General features: G+C 41.9%; 1 protein-coding gene across 1 annotated transcript; it reads right to left on the bottom strand.

Annotated features, from left to right (window-relative positions):
- Nucleotides 1-248: 248 nt before the first annotated feature.
- On the bottom strand, nucleotides 249-8,885 carry retreg2 (reticulophagy regulator family member 2). Its single transcript, XM_077551671.1, has 9 exons — nucleotides 8,366-8,885; nucleotides 7,812-7,915; nucleotides 5,290-5,320; nucleotides 5,024-5,153; nucleotides 4,726-4,810; nucleotides 4,492-4,629; nucleotides 4,282-4,370; nucleotides 2,641-2,776; nucleotides 249-1,976 (listed from the first exon to the last, which is right to left on the bottom strand). The coding sequence occupies exons 1-9, from the start codon at nucleotides 8,617-8,619 to the stop codon at nucleotides 1,213-1,215; spliced, it is 1,731 nt and encodes a 576-aa protein (XP_077407797.1). The 5' UTR covers nucleotides 8,620-8,885; the 3' UTR covers nucleotides 249-1,212.
- Nucleotides 8,886-19,219: the final 10,334 nt, after the last annotated feature.

Raw genomic sequence — 19,219 nt, 5'->3', positions numbered from 1 at the left:
GATGTAAAAGACCAAACTGAGTACTTTATGGAAAACCGAAGAACTTCGAAAATATATTCTTTTAACAAGTGTCCTTTTTTATAGTTTGAGAAGCAATCTTGTAAGCACTACCTACCACCAAACACAAATTAGTCTGTTAACCTCTGAATACGCTATCAGTTGTTTTTTCATTTACCTTTGGCTTGAATTGAAAATGATAACGTACCAAACATGGATTCCCCTCATTGGAAAATATTCAAGAAACTGACTTTTACCTGAAACATTCATATGTATTTTTCCCCACACATTGTGCAGCAGTGTTGTTTTACATGCAGAATATTGCGGAATATGCAAATTCCTTTTTTTCTTTTTTAATCATTTAATTTCTACAATATACATTGGGGGAGGCTGGTAAACTGGGATGTTAGTACAAATACAGTTCACAAGGACAAGTGGGGGAATAAACATAACGCTGCCAGACAATTTGTACACCCGGCCTCCTGAGATTTGGATGCTGAGCGGTTAAAGCAAAACCTACCCTTTATTCCGAACCCAAAACCTGACAATCCAACATGGTTAGTACATGTGTAATGCATGGCATGCAATGTACTTGTCGTGGTTAGTTGGTAAATACGAATAACTGTAAGAACTCAATCTCATCTGCAGCAATGAGATGTGTCATAAAATTAGATTCTATTCGCAAGATGAGGCATCAACCACAAAGGAAAGCTGTTTAAGTCACTTATGTGTGTGGGTAAAGATCATCTTTCAACATCCAACATAGTCAAAGTTTCCATTTACAGGCAACAAGTGAAAGCGCAACAATTGACTCAATATGCCTGATTAAACAATTTAGGGCAATGCCACCGACAGCATTAAAGGGGTACAATAACTTTTTTAATTCATCCATAGCTAAATATACCACCTAACAGTTAAATGAAATAATTTAGAGCACATACTCACTGCATTGTAATCCTAATCTCTGTAACAACATCTGGACAAACGTCTGCTTCTGACAACTGGTTTACTCAACATGGGGTATTTGCTTATGAAGCAAATTGTAACGCTTAGAGGCCCGATCTGAAATGCTGACAGCTCAAGCTGCTGTCACGCACCAACAGCGTCAACTGCTCTTTGATAAACCTTTTGGATGTAGTGCTGTGTATGACTTCATTGTAACGGACACGTTAAAAACAAAACACATAGGGTTTTGGGGGAGGGCCAAAGGGGAAGCTATGACTGATGTTGGTGCTGTGGAGATCCCGAGGCTCCGCCCACCAGCAGTTTTTCAGGGCAGAGGTCCAGCCCCTCATCCACTTTCTCGAGTTCACTTTGGTCCAGAAGCTCAAAATCCTCTTCCTCGGTAGCAACCAGCGTATCATCACGCACGTCATCACCGGTGACGCTCTCTGCGGTTATCGTCTCCACGTCCTCGTCTGGCCCTGGCGCCGTGGCGGGTTGGCCGAAGGTCTCCGTAATGCCTCGGGGGGATTCATGAGGGGGGGATTCATGAGGGAGGAACTCAGCAAGGACGGGCTCCTCGCTGGCCTCACTCGAACGTAGCAGCGCTGACAAAGTGTTCTGCACCACAGTGGAGATGGCAGTGCTCACAATCTCCTCACTTAGGGCCTCCAGTGACCGTTGTGCACCCTGGGTAACGGCGGCTGCCTCCTCCTCTCCTCCCTGGCCCGACGCTCCTGCCCCCGTAGCCGGCAACATGCCCACCTCGCCGCCAGGCGGTCTCCCGTGGCCGTTGAAATGGGTGTTGACAAAGTGCAGCGGGGATGCAAGGTGCTGGATGAGGAGGCTGGCGGGGCTCAAAGGTTCGGCTTGGGTGGGGGCGCCAGACTGAGACCTGTCACCTTGGCCCGAGCCTTGCAACGGAAAGCGGAGGAGGTTGGTGTCCAAGGACGGAAACTCCTCAACTGAGGGAAACTCAGGCAGATCCCGCAGATAAGACTCTTCTGGGTCACTGTGTAAACTCTGCTGATCCAGGTCTGAACAGAGGTGACAACATACAACGAAATTTTAACACATTTTCTCCCAAAAACGTTTAAAAACATTATATGTTAATATTATCATGGTCCCAAAAACATATTTATACGTTTTTTAATGCTAGCGCATACGGAAGGCTTTGATGCAGCCTCTGACCTGAAGAGGTCGCTTAAAGCAATTACAAAAACGGCCAGCAGGTGGCAGCAGAGTGTAAGAGATCAACCAGGGCCATGTTGCCACAAGCTCTTTCCCCCACTGTTTCAAACAGATTTGTGAGTTATGATGAAACTTAGCTATATTCTAATGCTAATTGCTTCAAAACGGAAACAGATACAAATATACTTTTTTATCGTGATGAAAGAAGAGACTCTAATGTTCCTTTTGGTAGGTTCCATGTTTTCATAGCAATAGAACACAATAGTCTGTGGGCCTTGCAAAATCAGTCAAAATCCAGTAAACCAGCCAGGAGCGAAGGGGGTTGCTTCAGTGAAAATGGCTGGGAGTGAATGAGTTAAGGCAGGCTTACACAGAGATTCAAATGACAAACACATATTAAGGAATTGTTTGTGGCTCCGGCACCGACATAAACTTGACTTCAGCCAAAGGGAAAGGCTATTTCTATACCGGTAGAATTCCAAGTGATGTGTTGACGCAAGCAATATTTACCTTCAGAGACATCCGTCAGTTGGGGGGTCGTGGCTCTGGAAACTGAGAAGCCGCCGCTCTCCAATATGGAAGCCTCCTCGTCAGACAACTCAGAGTCTGTGATGGCCATCGCCAGGGCCGTAGTCTTAACATCCACCTGAGCAAGACGACCACAACCAGAAATATTAGTGTCAAGTCACATAACTTGCACTTTGAGTGAATGCTTGTTTGTTTATATGTGCAACTGCTGGCAACCACTCCAGAGTGAAATTCACTTCCATGATTGTGCTACGCATCTCATGCACTGTGCAGCGGTCTTGCTGATTGGTTCAAAGTAGTAGTTTTGAAGCATGACCTAACACCAGAAAAGTCTTCTTTTCTTTTCTTTTCTTTTTTTTTTACCTCAAACAACTTTCAATTGTCAAAATTGGGATGAAAACGTTAGAAACGTGACAGAAAGGCTGTAAAGCAACTTTGCCATGATCATTTATCCTCCTAAGTTGTCAAAAGGCACTCGCTAGTACCAAAAAGGTTGATTGGCTGAAATTTCTTGCTGGCCTCGTCGAACCACCATATAATGAAAAAATGCAGCATTTCATTGTGATGTTGAGATGGTATTACATAAACATGAGGAAATTCACATCCATTTAAAATGACAAATATTCAACACTTAGAAAACTACTTGTAAAATGCAAAACATTTTAGGGCCTAAAATTGAGAAACTTCAAATTTGAGACTTTATAACAGAACTAGGCAAAATTCAGAATGTCAAAATTTTATTCAACTCAATGGATGAAATTGGATTTGAATTGACTCCACTCCATAGGATGCTGAATTGAAGTAGAATTGAGTGCAATTCAGGGAAATTCATTCTCATCATCACATATCTGTAGGAATGAGACTTTATCATACATTTTTCTTCCAAAAGGAAGTACAGAGACTTACATTAAGTAAAAATTTCCCTTAATACTGGAAAGCTTGGCAATATATCTTTATTTCAAAGTAATGAAATTAAATGTTTTGTAGGGTTGGGGTGGCCATTGGGAATTTGGCACGTTTATAGAAGGGCTGGTATATTTTCGGTACATTTTTGCCCTTCTTTATGAATGGGCAAAAATTATACATAATTTACATTTTCATTGTTGAGGTACAAATAACTGGGTTCTTGGTATACCAGCCATCCATCAATCTTGAAATCAAACAACAAAGTAGTTCTTCTTTTAGCTGTCTAATTGGGCAAATGTTTCTGAGACAGTCTTTCTGAATTTTGCCACAGCTTGAAAATGAGCATAAATACTTAATAGATAATCACAATACAGTACATATTTGACAATACCCTAATTGCATATGCGGCGTCATTCCCCAACACGCTCCAGTCAAGAAGGGCTCATACATGTGCAGTGGAAGCGAATCAAAAGCTAATGACTTGTAGCTAACCCTGATCGCCGCTACCCTTAATAAATTCATACCAGCGGAGAGAAGCAAGAGCAGCGACACAAAATGAAACTTCATGACCAGAATATTATGCCCAATAACGCGCAGATGACAACTATAGCCATCATAGCGTATTTCCAAACATGCCAAAAGACAAGGGAAAGGCCAATTTGGATGGGCCGTGGGATGGACAACAGACAACATGTGGCTGCTCATGGAGGAACATACCGTTGTGGCAAAACAGGAGAGCTCCTCCTCACTTTCACTCTCCGTTTCAGCTCTTGGCTCGTCGCCTTCCTCCACCTCCTTCTTCACCTCTGGGTAGACAAACACAAAAGTTTCTAAAGGTCAATATAGGGACATAAAAGAGCCACAAACAAGTTGATGCAGTGCTACAGCTTTGTAGACATTGAACTGTTTGCATTGAAAGATGCTCACTCCTCTTGTCATGCTTGCGACGCTCTGTATCTCCCTTCATGCTGTAATCCAGTTTCATCAGGATGGGCTCCAGGCCGGTGTACATCCTTTGGATCAGTTCGTGGTACACCACCAGTGGCCAGAGAATGACACTAAGACCTGAAGGAATTCAAAGCAAGGGACATGAGTGCTGTAAAATAATTGTTCATGTCATAGAAAACGGAAAGGAATCAGAGGTGACAAAACGTGACTCACCTATAATGTAAAAGATCATGATTCCAGGAACATAATGTCCGACAACTGCGAGTGCAAAACAGCCGCTGCACATCATTCCACAGAACTGAGAAATAAAATTATATATAAGTGATAGTGAGATTGACTGTCTTCAAGCTACAAAAGAGTAGACAGGAAGTGAAAGAACAACAGCTCTGCAGGTGCACAGCATGTTTGCCAGCTTGTGTATGACTATATCATATGAAACAGCAACTTTTAGTTACAACCCCCGCACCCCACTGAACATTCTAATGACAAGGGTGCCCAAACTGTATTTTACCTTGCCGTGATTCTGTCGTTTGTACTGCAGCGTCTCGTGCAGGAAAAGACAGCACGTCAGGTAACTTTCCGCCAGGTGGTGACTAAGCTCAGAAACACTGAGGAGACGTTGCTTTGTGCTCATCGATTCACTGCGTGCACACAATAACAGGGAGAGGAAGACAAAATGTCTCTCCGTGTGGTGTTTAAAATGATTTCTGACATGACACAAAGACACACACGGCAACCAGTGGCCCAAACGTCATTTCCACGCCACGATATGCATACCTTTGAATGGGGGAAACCTCTACACGCGGAACTAGAGTAGCCAGAAAAACACAAGTTCAGATTCATACATGTTGAAATTGCAATCAAATACAATATAGTAAATGGCAATCAATACATCAAAATACAAGTAGTAGAAAACTGTGCCGATGAACAACTTGATGCAGGAAAAATTTAGATTGTACAGCGCTACAATATGACTTATAAAGTGAGTGTAAACATTATTTGCTCAGTTCACTAACAGCATGCAACGAATATAATATCATATGTATTAGGGATAGACCGATTATCAGCTGGGCCAATTATTGGTGCAGAATATCGGTATCGGCCTTTTTAAAAAATCTGATGGCCAATAAAAGATTCAATTAAAACTGTATTAACCTCAGGGAACTTTTTATTTAAATTTCCAGAGATGCAACTGACCCTGGGATCCATGCAACTTTTGTTTTTGTTTGCAAATAAAACAAAGATACACGAAAGTTTAACATTTCAGTTATTTTGGCATTTTGTAATAAATAAATAAATATTTACTGTAGAAAACTAAAGGGAGCTATGGTATTTACTTGTTTAAGTTTTCATGTAACTTTTGAAGACATACAGATGACCCGGGGAGCTCCCTGAACATTTTGTTAGAATTTCAAAACAAAGATTCTACTGTAAAAATAAAAAATAAACATTTGGAAAATCATTAAAGCAACACTAAGGACCTTTTAGTTTGTGTTGATTATGGCGGCGCCATATGGACAAAAGTGGTAATGTTATGCCTGATGGAAGACCACATTTCTCATGAAGACAAGTGCATTGCGTAATTTTTTGAGCTCACACACACACACATTCAAATTGATTTCCATCTTTGTAACGAATGGGGAAAGCAGTCAGCACATTTGTATTTTCTTGTGTGGCAGTGTTCCTACCATCCTCCTCAAAGTTGCTTATTGCCAGAAAAATTATACAGACCCCCCCAGGCCATGGCAAAGGTACCATTCAACTAGTTTTACTTACGTCCATGTTTCATCAGAAGAGTTATGAAAATATTTTATTAAGGTTGAAAAGTTCTTTAGTACTACTTTAAAGTTGTTGAATAAACATGTTTTAAGACATTTCAACAAAGTTAGGAGTTGGAATTTGTATTTTTAAAAATTCTGATGCCAGTATTTTATTTTATTTTTTTACTTTAATTGAAAAGTTAAATCAGCTCTAAAAATCCAAATATCGATTATTGACCTCTTTGACTACTAATAATATCGACCGTCACCTTTCAATCAACAGCGTGTTTCAGGCTACATGTCAACATAAACCCAAAATATATTGTTCTTCACAACTGGTTGAAAAACTCTAAAACTCCTTGTTAGCGGTGCCTATGTATTAAGGGCCAGCAGAGAAAATTTTTAGTACTGTGGTCTGTTGCCAGATCATGTTGATGTTATTTATTTTTTAATGTTATATTATCATTATTTTAAACATGTAGATTCATTGAAGAATAAGTGGTTAGGTTACATTGGACGTTATGTTAAATACTAGTGCACTGTTTATTTATTAAAAATGAAAATAGTAACAGGTTCAACCACTGGTCATTTAATATGCAGAGATGTTGGTTGCACAGTTGCACTATATTTTTTATGTTGTATTTGTGTCACAGTATTCTTATGTTGGAGAACTGCAAAAGTAGCACGTAAACATACTGTTAATTCAAACTGAAGAAATGTTAGTTACACTTGATTCAAAGTGTGAATTTGTTTGCCATTAATAATATGATAACTACTTTTTTTCTGACAGGTACCAGTACAAGTACTCAACTCGAGTAGTTCCTGATACCTAGTACCGCTGCCACTAGTACTTTTGATACATAAACTTACACACACAAAAAAGACGGGATAATTTTAAAGAAATACCTATATATCTGAATATAGCATTTTTCTTTACAATTACCAGTACATGAAATTAATGGCAATTATCTATTTATTCTCATTTCTAGTTCCTGATTGTATAATGCCACAAGAGGGCGGCCGATACTGGTACTGGCCAGTACCGACACCTTATGAATAAGGCTGGTTTGGCACCGATACCAATACCTGGTATCGGCACTCACCCATCCCAAACAAGAAACAACAGTAAACTTTGCCTGCACTATCCAGTATGTATTTGTTTCACAGTCACACTGGTTGATATTCTGGGATTTCCAGCCACCGAATCGTTTAGATTTTATCGTTCTAAATAAACCAATATCATCCTTGAATTGAATCGGCAACTACAAATTGTGATATTTAAATAACAGACTGGATATTTTTGTTTTTTTGCATACAAATACCTACTTAATGTGACTTAACTTTACAGCTGTAATTTGCTGGACAAATTTGGTTTGCATTGGAATGAAACGTTTTCATCCACAGTGTGCACCCTGCATTAGGATTATGCAGTGGCAATGTGTTTTCCACATTCATGGATCTTAACTGGAGCAGCAACAGCAGATGAGGCAATGTTAAATTTCGAGAATACAATAAATAGAGATGTATGCTTTCTCTTACTAGTAACGGTGAGAAACTTGGGTTTCCATCTTTCCAGTAGCATCAGCCCCAGGAGGGACACACTCAACATGAAGAGCGGGCGCAGGGAAGTGTACGACAGGAGCCTGTTAAAGACACACAAAGAACACTTAAGCAACTTGAGTGTTTTGATTCAAATCTGTCATTAATGACACCAAAGACAGGGGGGCTCTTCCATGTGATTATTTACAGAAGTAACCTCAGCATCTCGCCCGATCGTTTCACAGTGCCCACTGCTCAACCTATCAGTGACAGCTGATATTTAACTAGGTACGCTCATCGAGTTGAACCCTTTCAAAACAGCCAAACTAGGCATCAGCGCACTTGACCAATTTGATCAGCGCAGTCATGTGCTGTCACACTTTTATCGCAACGGTGTGGACACTTTCAACGAGCCGTGCTAGCATTCGGCTAAAAATGGGATTAGCCGTCTAATCCTGACATCCATATCCTGACCGACGTTGAGTTCGCACATCTCTGTAACATCAACAAACTGCCAGTGAGGTGACAGTCGCCTCGTTTGAACGGTGCCTTACCAGAATAACGAGTTTAGTGTGAGCGCCACCGAGATGCTGTACAGCGGCCTCTCCCACACCAGCAGCCGCTGAAGCCACAGCAGCGCAGGCTCGTATGGCGACAGCCAGTCTTGAAGGCGCTCCTGCAGTCGCTCGAGCTCCGGGTTCCCTTCGCCGCAGGAGTGCTCCGACGTGCCAGTGGGAAACAGGGCCTCCAGGCCCACCGAAGAAGATGTAACAGAGAGGCGTCTTCGTGACTCCTCGGCGCTCGCCATGTTTCTTTGCGCCACTTTGTTGTGTTGTTTTGGAGATCACGGGGTGTATGGCGATTGGCGAGATCAGTGTCAAGAGAAGCATTCCAAAGAAATACAACCTCCGGGTGGACTTTCAAAATTAAATACAATTTAATCAACCGTCGGCGACTATTTGTAGTAATAAAATGTGGTGTTATATAATCAAAATTGGGACAGCTAAACTCGTGTTGTTGATATCTTCATCAAAACGCGTAGAAAAAAAAACAAGACGACTGAAATAAAACACTTCCGGTAAAACGCAAGCTTGATGTGCGGACGGAACAGGTCACGTGTGATGAAAAGGTCACGTGTTTCCTTGTTTACTCTATGGATCAGAGCCGCTATGTATGGCTAAGCCCAGTCTACCACCCTATGGATGAAGATATTACTGCATGAATGAACTTCGCTGTCATGTGGAATTCAGGACATCTGCGTTTGACGATTGGGTTCCATTAAATAAGAAATACAACAATAGAGAAGAAAGACAAAAAGACAACCCAGCAATGAGGTTTCATGGCTAGGAAAGCCGTCTCTGCTGGCCCGATTTTACTGTCAAAAGCGCTGACATATTTACAAGCAAAACATTTTTTTTTACTTGTTGTGTCCCCAATAATGAGGCGTTGCACACGTTTTAACTGCTTTGGTCGTCATGCATGTTAATCAATAATCACTCTGATGTTAATACAGCACATTGAAATAGTATTATTTCCCAGCAGCCTGTTCACTTAATTTTGAAGCCTTCCATCACTGATTGGCCTACTCCAGTGTGAAAATAAACCATCTGTCACTGAGCAGTGTGGTTTTTGTCCCGGCCATGGAACAGTGGACCAGATCTACACCCTCGGCAGGGTCTCGAGGGTGCGTGGGAGTTCGCCCAACCAGTCTACATGTTTTGTGGATTTGGAGAAGGCGTTCGACAGTGTCCCTCAGGCAGTCCTGTGGGAGGTGCTTCGGGAGTACGACAGATGTCAGAGTTTGGTCAACATTGCCGGCAGTAAGTCGGATTCGTTCCCAGTGAGGGTTGGACTCCGCCAAGGCTGCCCTTTATCACCGATTCTGTTCATAGCATTTCTGAACAGTATTTCTAGGCGCAGCCGAAGCGTTAAGGGGGTCTGGTTTGGTGGCCTCAGGATTTCATCTCTGATTTTTGCAGATGACGTGGTGCTGTTGGCTTCATCAAGCCGTGATCTCCAACTCTCAGTTGAGGGGTTCACAGCCGAGTCTGAAGCGGTTCGGATGGGGATCAGCACCTCCAAATCCAAGACCATGGTCCTCAATCGGAAAAGGGTGGCGTGCTCTCTCCGGGTCGGAGATGAGGTCCTACCCCAAGTGGAGGAGTTCAAGTATCTTGGGGTCTTGTTCACGAGTGAGGGTAGGTTGGAGCGGGAGATTGACAGGCGGATCGGTGCAGCGTCTGCACTGATGCGGGCTCTGTATCGGTCTGTGGTGGTGAAGAAGGAGCTGAGCCAAAAGGCAAAGCTCTCGATTTACCGGTTGATCTATGTTCCTCCCCTCACTTATGGTCACGAGCTGTGGGTCAGGATCGAAAGAACAAGATCCCGGATACAAGCGGCCGAAATGAGTTTCCTCTGCAGGGTGCCCGGGCTCTCCCTTAGAGATACCCGAGAGAGACTCAGGGTCGAGCCGCTGCTCCTCCGCATTGAGAGGAACCAGTTCCAGTTGAGGTGGCTCGGGCATCTGGTTCGGATGCCTCCTTGGACGCCTCCCTGGAGAGGTGTTCCGGGCATGTCCCACAGGCGGGAGGCCCCGGGGACGACCCAGGACACGCTGGCGAGACTACGGTTCTCTGCTAGCCTGGGAACACCTTGGGATCCCGCCAGAGGAGCTGGTTGAAGTGGCTGGGGACAGGGAAGTTTGGGCTTCTCTTCTAAAGCTGTTGCCCCCGCGACCCGACCCAGGATAAGCAGTAGTAAATGGATGGATTGGATGGCCAGATTGCCTGTCGTCACGGTGTGTAACGCAGGACGGTCGCTTCTCTTTGGCTCAAATCTGCTTGATCCACTTTCAACTGCTTAGCGAAGAAGAAGCAGCAGCAGAAGAAGAAACTCGATCAACAGTTACAGCTCATAAACGTTGCTCATATTGGCCTCACTTTTTTGTCTACATTTCCTAAAAGGTAAAGAAAAACACACCAACTGCTTTTACATAGTGAAGTACAATTCGTGTTTCCACTGCAAACAGGCTTGGAGAACGGACAGTATTGTTTATTTAATTTGGATACACAAACAGTAACAGAATGTGTGTGCGTGTGTGTGTGTGTGTGTGCGTGTGTGTGTGTGTGTTTTAAAAACGATAACTAAACTACATTTTATGTTTATATAACTGACAAAAACTGTGTTTAAAGCAAAAATGTCCAATGTGTTCGTCTTTGGAATTACATTTGGGGTTGTTTTTAAATGTCCGTCCGTATGTCTTCTTCCTATCCTCCTGACCTATCACCATCTCTTCTCTGGGAAACTGGGAAAGCAGTAATTAGAGGTAAAATTCTATGATATTCATCTTATAAAAAGAAACAGGATCAAAAATCAGAAAAAGACTTGGAAGATAAAATTAAACAACTGACGGATGAGTACGCAATAAACCCAAATAACCAAATATGGACTGACTTACAAAATACAAAAATACAGTTAGACGATATGCTAACTAAAAAGACAGAATTTATAATACAACAATTGAGATATAACAACTTTGAATATAATAACAAATCAGGTAAATTTCTTGCAAACCAACTTCAACGCAATCGGGAAAAGTCTCTTATAACGGCGATTAAAGGGACAACTGGTGAATGCACACAATCACCAGAAGAAATTAATCACATTTTTTATAACTATTATCGTAACCTATACTTAGAAACTAACAAGCCTAACCCTGAGCATATTGAGGCATTCCTCAGTAGCTTAAACATACCTCAGTTAACTACTGAATATAAAGACATGTTAGATGCGCCACTTACTATAAACGAGTTGTACAGTGCTCTAGATAGTATGCCTAATGCCAAAGCACCTGGCCCGGATGGTTATCCGGCTATATTTTTTAAGCACTTCTGGTTAATGCTTGCTCCACTATTCTTAAGAGTAGTAACAGAAATTAAAACTAAGGGTTACATACGCCCACACATGAATACAGCAGCAATTAAACTTTTATTAAAGCCAGAAAAAGACCCCACCCTTCCATCAAGTTACCGTCCGATTTCACTAATTAATACTGATATTAAAATTATCACTAAGGCTTTCACATCTAGACTAGAAACAGTAATCTCGACAATTATTCATAGCGACCAAACAGGCTTTATTAAAGATCGGCACTCTACTAATAATATTAGGAGACTCTTTAACCTTATTAGCATGTTACAGCGGCATGATAAAAAGGCAGTTATTATATCATTGGATGCAGAAAAAGCTTTCGACAAAGTTAACTGGTCCTTCCTCTTTGCTGTTTTAAATAAATTTGGCTTTGGGAAATCATTTATCCACTGGGTATCAGTATTATATGATTCTCCAAAAGCTACAGTTACTACTAATGGGATTATATCTCAGAGCTTTACTTTACAGAGAGGCACAAGACAGGGATGCCCACTGTCCCCTTTATTATTTGCAATATTTATTGAGCCACTTGCATTAGCCATACGCCAGGAAAGAAGGATTCAAGGAATTCACTCTGGGGTAACAGAACATAAAATTAATCTATATGCCGATGACATCTTACTTTATTTAGAAAAGCCGGCTACTTCGCTAGGGGAAGTATTTAATTTAATAACTAAATTCTCACAGTTATCAGATTATTCTATTAACTGGACAAAATCAACACTTCTACCTATTACAGAAAATTCATGGAACCCTGCAAGCCAGGACCCACACTACTCATTTCCTATAGGTAATTTAAAATACTTAGGCATAAAAATCTCACCTAAATTAACTGATTTAATTCATTTAAACTTTTCTCCACTTCTGGATAACATTTATAGTGACTTGGAGCGCTGGAATAATCTTCCTATTTCTCTAATAGGACGAATAGCCACCATTAAAATGAAAGTTTTACCTAAAATAAACTATTTTTTCTCAATGATTCCATTTAAACCTACGGCTAAATGGTTCCAGTTGTTGGACTCAGCCGTAACAAAATTTTACTGGAATAAAAAAAAAGCAAAGATTAGTCTATCTACTCTTCAGAAAAGCAAATCCAAAGGTGGTCTAGAGGCACCAAATTTTATGTACTACTATATAGCTAACCAGCTACAATATATCGTTCTATGGGCACAACCCAACAGAGACACTAACTGTTGGTTGGAACTAGAACAGAAGGATTGTAATAACCTCAGACTTCGAGATTTACTCTTTATTACAACATCAATTAAGCGCCATAATAGTTTTAAAAACCCAATGATTTCCGCCACCGTGACTGCCTGGTGGAAGGCACTAGAATTGACAAAAGCCCAAGTGGAGCCCTGTGGACTTTCTCCCCTATGGCATAACCCCGACTTTCAACTTAACAACCATCCGTTTCATTTAGCTGTGTGGGAGCAGAAAGGAATTACACATCTCCACCATCTCTTCTCAGATAATATGTTTATATCATATACATCCTTGCTCCAAAAATACAATATAGAAAACGGAATTTTTTTACATTATCTACAAGTTAAAAATATGATAAAGAAAAAAATTCCAACACTTCGGGGTACGCTCCAACCGCCTGTTTTAGCTAAAGATATTAACAAGCTTTCTCCGACAACAACAAAAAAACTTTCAAAAATATATAAGTTACTTTCATATACTGATAAAATGTCTTTACCCATCTCGAAATGGGAGACAGACTTGTCTATAGCACCGGAACCTGACTTTTGGATTCAAGTTTGTGAAAACGCATTTAAAATGACAAAACACACAAATTTACAACTTATCCAATATAAAATTATTCACAGAACATACATTACTCAATATATGATGAAGAAAATGGGACTCTCAGACTCCGACATTTGTCTCCAATGCTTACAAAACACTACAGACACGTATGTTCATGCTTTATGGTTATGTACTCCGGTTATGTATTTCTGGACTAAAGTCTTAGAAAAACTTTCCGCTATTTTGGACTGTAGGATACCTTTATCTCCAAACTTGTGTTTGCTAGGTGACCTAACAACAACTGACTTACCACATAAACAATTTCAATCTACACTTGTAGCCCTTACTATCGCTAAAAAAACTATTCTTGTTAACTGGAAAAATAAACAAACTCTGAATATCGACCAATGGTCTAACCTCCTCATAAATCACATTTTAATGGAAAAAATATCTGCCTCAAATAAAAACCAAATATCAAAATTTATAGAAACATGGTCTACGTATATAGAATTTTTTAACCTAATTCTGGTTACTTAATTCTGTCTGTTAGCGAGAGCCACTACATCGTGATAACTTACATTGATGTTTCTGCATCTGGCAATTTATTATTACAGTATATTATATTATTAGTATGGGATTTTTTTTTAATGGGCTTTAGGTGAACTGATGAATACACATATGCTCGTACGCACACACACACACACACGCACATACATATACTCACCCACATACAAAAAAAAGGGTATATATATATATATGTGTGTATATGTGTATATATATATATGTATATGTATTTAAAAAAAAAAAACATTTATTAATTTTTTTTAATTGATTTGTTGGATTTAAAAAAAAAAAAAGGAGAGCAATGATGATGTCAAATCGAATGAACAATACTGAGCTCTCCTGTAAAAAAGAAAAAAAAAAAAAAAAAAAAGAAGAAGAAACTCGATCAACAATTGCAGCTCATAAACGTTGCTCATATTGGCCTCACTTTTTTGTCTACATTTCCTAAAAGGTAAAGAAAAACACACCAACTGCTTTTACATAGTGAAGTACAATTCGTGTTTCCACTGCAAACAGGCTTGGAGAACGGACAGTATTGTTTATTTAATTTGGATACACAAACAGTAACAGAATGTGTGTGTGTGTGTGTGTGTGTGTGTGCGCGTGTGTGTGTGTGTTTTAAAAACGATAACTAAACTACATTTTATGTTTATATAACTGACAAAAACTGTGTTTAAAGCAAAAATGTCCAATGTGTTCATCTTTGGAATTACATTTGGGGTTGTTTTTAAATGTCCGTCCATCCGTGTTCTTCCGCTTATCTGGGGTCGGGTCGCGGGGGCAGCAGCTTTAGCAGGGAAGCCCAGACTTCCCTCTCCCCAGCCACTTCAGCCAGCTCATCCGACGGGACCCCAAGGCGTTCCCAGGACAGCCGAGAGACATACTGTAGTCTCTCCAGCGTGTCCTGGGTCGTCCCCGGGGCCTCCTGCCGGTAGGACATGCCCGGAACACCTCCCCAGGGAGGCATCCAGGAGGCATCCGAACCAGATGCCTGAGCCATCTCAACTGGTTTCTCTCAACGTGGAGGAGCAGCGACTCGACGCTGAGTCCCTCCCGGATGACCGAGCTTCTCACCCTATCTCTAAGGGAGAGCCCGGCTACCCTGCGGAGGAAACTCATTTCGGCCGCTTGTATCCGGGATCTTGTTCTTTCGGTCACGACCCACAGCTCGTGACCATAGGTGAGGGCAGGAACGTAGATCGACCGGTAAATCGAGAGCTTTGCCTTTCGGCTCAGCTCCTTCTTCACCACAACGGACCGATACAGCGTCCGCATCACTGCAGACGCTGCACCGATCCGCCTGTCGATTTCCCGCTCTAACCTACCCTCACTCGTGAACAAGACTCCAAGATACTTGAACTCCTCCACTTGGGGCAGGACCTCCTCCCCGACCCGGAGAGGACACTCCACCCTTTTCCGACTGAGGACCATGGTCTCGGATTTGGAGGTGCTGATCCTCATCCCAACCGCTTCACACTCGGCTGCGAACCGCTCCAGTGAGAGCTGGAGGTCACGGCTTGAAGAAGCCAACAGCACCACATCATCTGCAAAAAGCAGAGATGCAATGCTGAGGACACCAAACCGGACCCCCTCAACGCCTCGGCTACGCCTAGAAATTCTGTCCATAAAAGTTATGAACAGAATCGGTGACAAAGGGCAACCTTGGCGGAGTCCAACCCTCACAGGAAACAAATTTGACTTACTGCCGGCAATGCGGACCAGACTCTGACATCGGTCGTACAGGGACCGAATAGCCCGTATCAGGGGGCTCGGTAACCCATACTCCCGAAGCACCCCCCACAGAACTCCCCGAGGGACACGGTCGAACGCCTTCTCCAAGTCCACAAAGCACATGTGGACTGGTTGGGCGAATTCCCACGCACCCTCGAGGACCCTGCTGAGGGTGTAGAGCTGGTCCACTGTTCCACGGCTGGGACGAAAACCACACTGCTCCTCCTGGATCCGAGATTCGACCTCCCGACGGACCCTCCTCTCCAGCACCCCTGAATAGACTGAATAGACCTTACCTGGGAGGCTGAGGAGTGTGATCCCTCTAAAGTTGGAACACACCCTCCGGTCCCCCTTCTTAAAAAGGGGAACCACCACCCCGGTCTGCCAATCCAGAGGCACCGTCCCCGATGTCCACGCGATGCTGCAGAGACGTGTCAACCACGACAGCCCTACAACATCCAGAGCCTTTAGGAACTCCGGGCGGATCTCATCCACCCCCGAGGCCCTGCCACCGAGAAGCTTGTTTTTAAATGTATTTAGTAAAGTTTTGGTTACCCGGACGAAAGTTATACAGAATGGTAAATGTGTTTACGTTGTTCCTTTGAGCAGGGCTTATGCTTAAACATTCAGTTTGTAGAGTATTTGGAGGCCTGAAACACTTTGTTTACATGCTCGTCATTTGCCCCAAGTAGGACAAACCCCGTGGTAGCATTCTTACTAAGAATATATAATTGCTAAGAATTTCTTAGCAATAATATGTACACGAAGCGCTTCCAACCGACTTGTTGGTACAACCGTATGCCACACAATGTGGCAGTTGCACGGTAGAGACAGTAAATAATGGCAAAACGCTGTGTAGAAGTCACTCTGTTCATGTAAAATGGCCGCCAGTGCAACCGCCTACTCGCCAGAGCATGGCAGCAATTGTGTTGCCACTCGCTACAAGCATCTAACATTGGTTACTCAGTGGGATTTTCACATTATCTGTCTCTACGGTGAAAATGCCACAATGCCTGTGTCCAAATTCACAAGGCTGGGTCCTCCGAAGGCTGAATTTGCCGGCTGCATGACATCACTCCCGGCGCGACTCGACAACACGCACGCACGCACGCATGACTGCTGCCTTCATGTGGTATCGAAATTATGGTAAATACCACATGTCGAGTAGAAAATTGCTGTCATGGTCTGTGTTTTGGTTTGTCTTATTGGTCATGTTTTCCTAGTGTGTCTCCCTTTGTCAATGTTTTGTCAAGTTTTATCATGTCCTCCTGTGCTTGTCATCCCGGGTCCCTGGTGTTATCCAATCAGTTCCCCAAGCCATGTGTGTCTTGTGCAGGTGTCTCTCGTTACTGTGTGTATTTAGTTCCCTGCTTTCCATGGCCTGTCGTCATCATTTCCTCAGTTAGCCGTGTTTCTGTTTGGTTTGTTGCATTGACTTGTGTTTTTGGATATTGTTGATTTTGTTATTTTCGCCGAGTACCTTGTTTGCCTTCTTATAAATCCCCCTTTTAACTGAATCCTTGCCTGGCTGCTTTTGCTCCCTGCATTTGGGTCCTCCACCAAACTCCACTCTCCTGACAATTGCAGGTGAATGCCGCCTCGTGTCGTATTTTCCATTAGACAACTGGGAATTTATATTGATACCCAAGGTTCCGAGCTGAGAGAACTTTTCAAGTTTCAACATGGCGGAGAGCGCTGAAGGATTTGTGAATGGCAAGAAATAATAACGCTTGTAACAGCGTTAATGTCCGCTAGCAGGTTGTTTTAGAATCTACACAATTACGTAGCATACACAATTCAATGTCCTGTCCTTTACAACTCATTATTTGCCATAATTGTTCGGTTTTACAAGCAAAGAGTACATCAGCTGCTATTTGTATATATTTTTTTGCTATAACAACAAAAGCACATGAACAGAACTCTGTCGTAATTAGGAGATTCCGAGTAGTAAGGTCCATCTTTCCCATAGCACGTGAAGGTAGGGTAACGAATGGAGTGTCGGTCAACGCGCTACCGACAAGCAGCATTGATAATACATTCATGTTTTTTTGCTTTCCTTATAAATTCAAACTCCAACATCCAATTCAAATTGAGCACACAAACCAGAATGATGCTGTCAAACAAGACAAGAAAAAACAAAAAAGGTCTAATCATTTCTTAATTTTTTAAGTTATTAATACCGATAGGGCTTGCTTCGTCTTAACCCTCCTCAATGATCTTCCAAACCCTTCAATTTCCTTACAATATATCAAAACAAAGGTCGACATTTAATAAATCTACAACTGTTTTGCCATTATTATCAAAGTATTGAGCATTATTTCCCTTTTTCTGTCTTGTATTACAATCACAACTTAATATTCTTGAAATCCAGTGTTAGTGAATCATTGTTCTCCGAAATCCAGCGCTGAAATGTTTCAATCTTCATATGTAAGTCTGTGCGTGCTGTCAAGTCGCGCCGCGAGTGATGTCATGCAGCAGACAAAGTCACCCTTCGGAGGACCCAGCCATGTGATTTTGGACACAAGCTGTGTGTCGTACAGTTGAGAAACGCCACGTGTTCATTTCATCATCAGAGAATGTAAAATGGCTGCTCTATTGACGTCATATTGCATGGCAACGCGTCGGCCAGGCGGCCATCTTGAAACGGGTGTAGCACAATCCTTATGCAGTAATTCAGTTGTGCTTTGCCTATTTTTGTCAGCGAAATTCATTCTGCATGGTAAATAATTATCACGAGACAATGCCGGCAGACGCCAGGCAGATAAAACTCAAAATTAGTGTGCATTGGCTTAGAAATATGCCCGTACAAAGAGTAAAAGGAAGTGAGCCCTGCTTACCTTGGGTCTGTTTTTTGTTTTTTTAACAAAACAAAACTATGCAAATATTAATATCAATATTTGGTAGTGTCGTCCTCAAGAAAATAAATAGATAATACACAAATGAGAAGTACCGTATAGCACTGTTAAAAGACTCCATTCTTGTAAATGTAACCCCCAATTGAACACATTTCCAGCAACAATTAAAATATACAATTCCAAATGCAACCAGTTAGTCCAAAATCAAACATGCGGAAGTTTCAGCTTAGTGTTTGTCATAAACAATACTTCGTCCCATGTTATTCAAAATTCTAACTCTGTATTTTTCATGAGGTCAGTCGGCGTAATAGAATGTTTGCTGCAAAAGTGTCTGTTTTCACTGTTCCTTGATTGCTCTTAGCAATTTCTCTCTCCCCTTTTTCTCTTACGAGGAACAATGAAGGACTGCCGATGTGGCTTAAAATTCTTCCTAGCGCTACTAATTAAAAAATAAATAAATCCCAAGCTATGCTATATAGAATGCTACGTAGCCATTCGACAGCACACTTGCCTCAGACACAAGTGGTCAACTTGTACTTAATCCGTGACATTCTTAAAAAAAAAATTCCATTT

Source organism: Vanacampus margaritifer, chromosome 1, assembly GCF_051991255.1.
Source record: "Vanacampus margaritifer isolate UIUO_Vmar chromosome 1, RoL_Vmar_1.0, whole genome shotgun sequence".
Taxonomy (NCBI): domain Eukaryota; kingdom Metazoa; phylum Chordata; class Actinopteri; order Syngnathiformes; family Syngnathidae; genus Vanacampus; species Vanacampus margaritifer.
This window is presented reverse-complemented; position numbering and strand designations above follow the sequence as displayed.

Coding starts and splice junctions, on each gene's coding strand:
- retreg2 (XM_077551671.1), bottom strand. CDS start 8,619: ATGGCGAGCGCCGAGGAGTCACGAAGACGCCTCTCTGTTACATCTTCT. Junction 4,371..4,491: donor TCGCAAGCATGACAAGAGGA/GTGAGCATCTTT, acceptor TTGTCTACCCAG/AGGTGAAGAAGGAGGTGGAG. Junction 1,977..2,640: donor ACTGACGGATGTCTCTGAAG/GTAAATATTGCT, acceptor ACCTCTGTTCAG/ACCTGGATCAGCAGAGTTTA.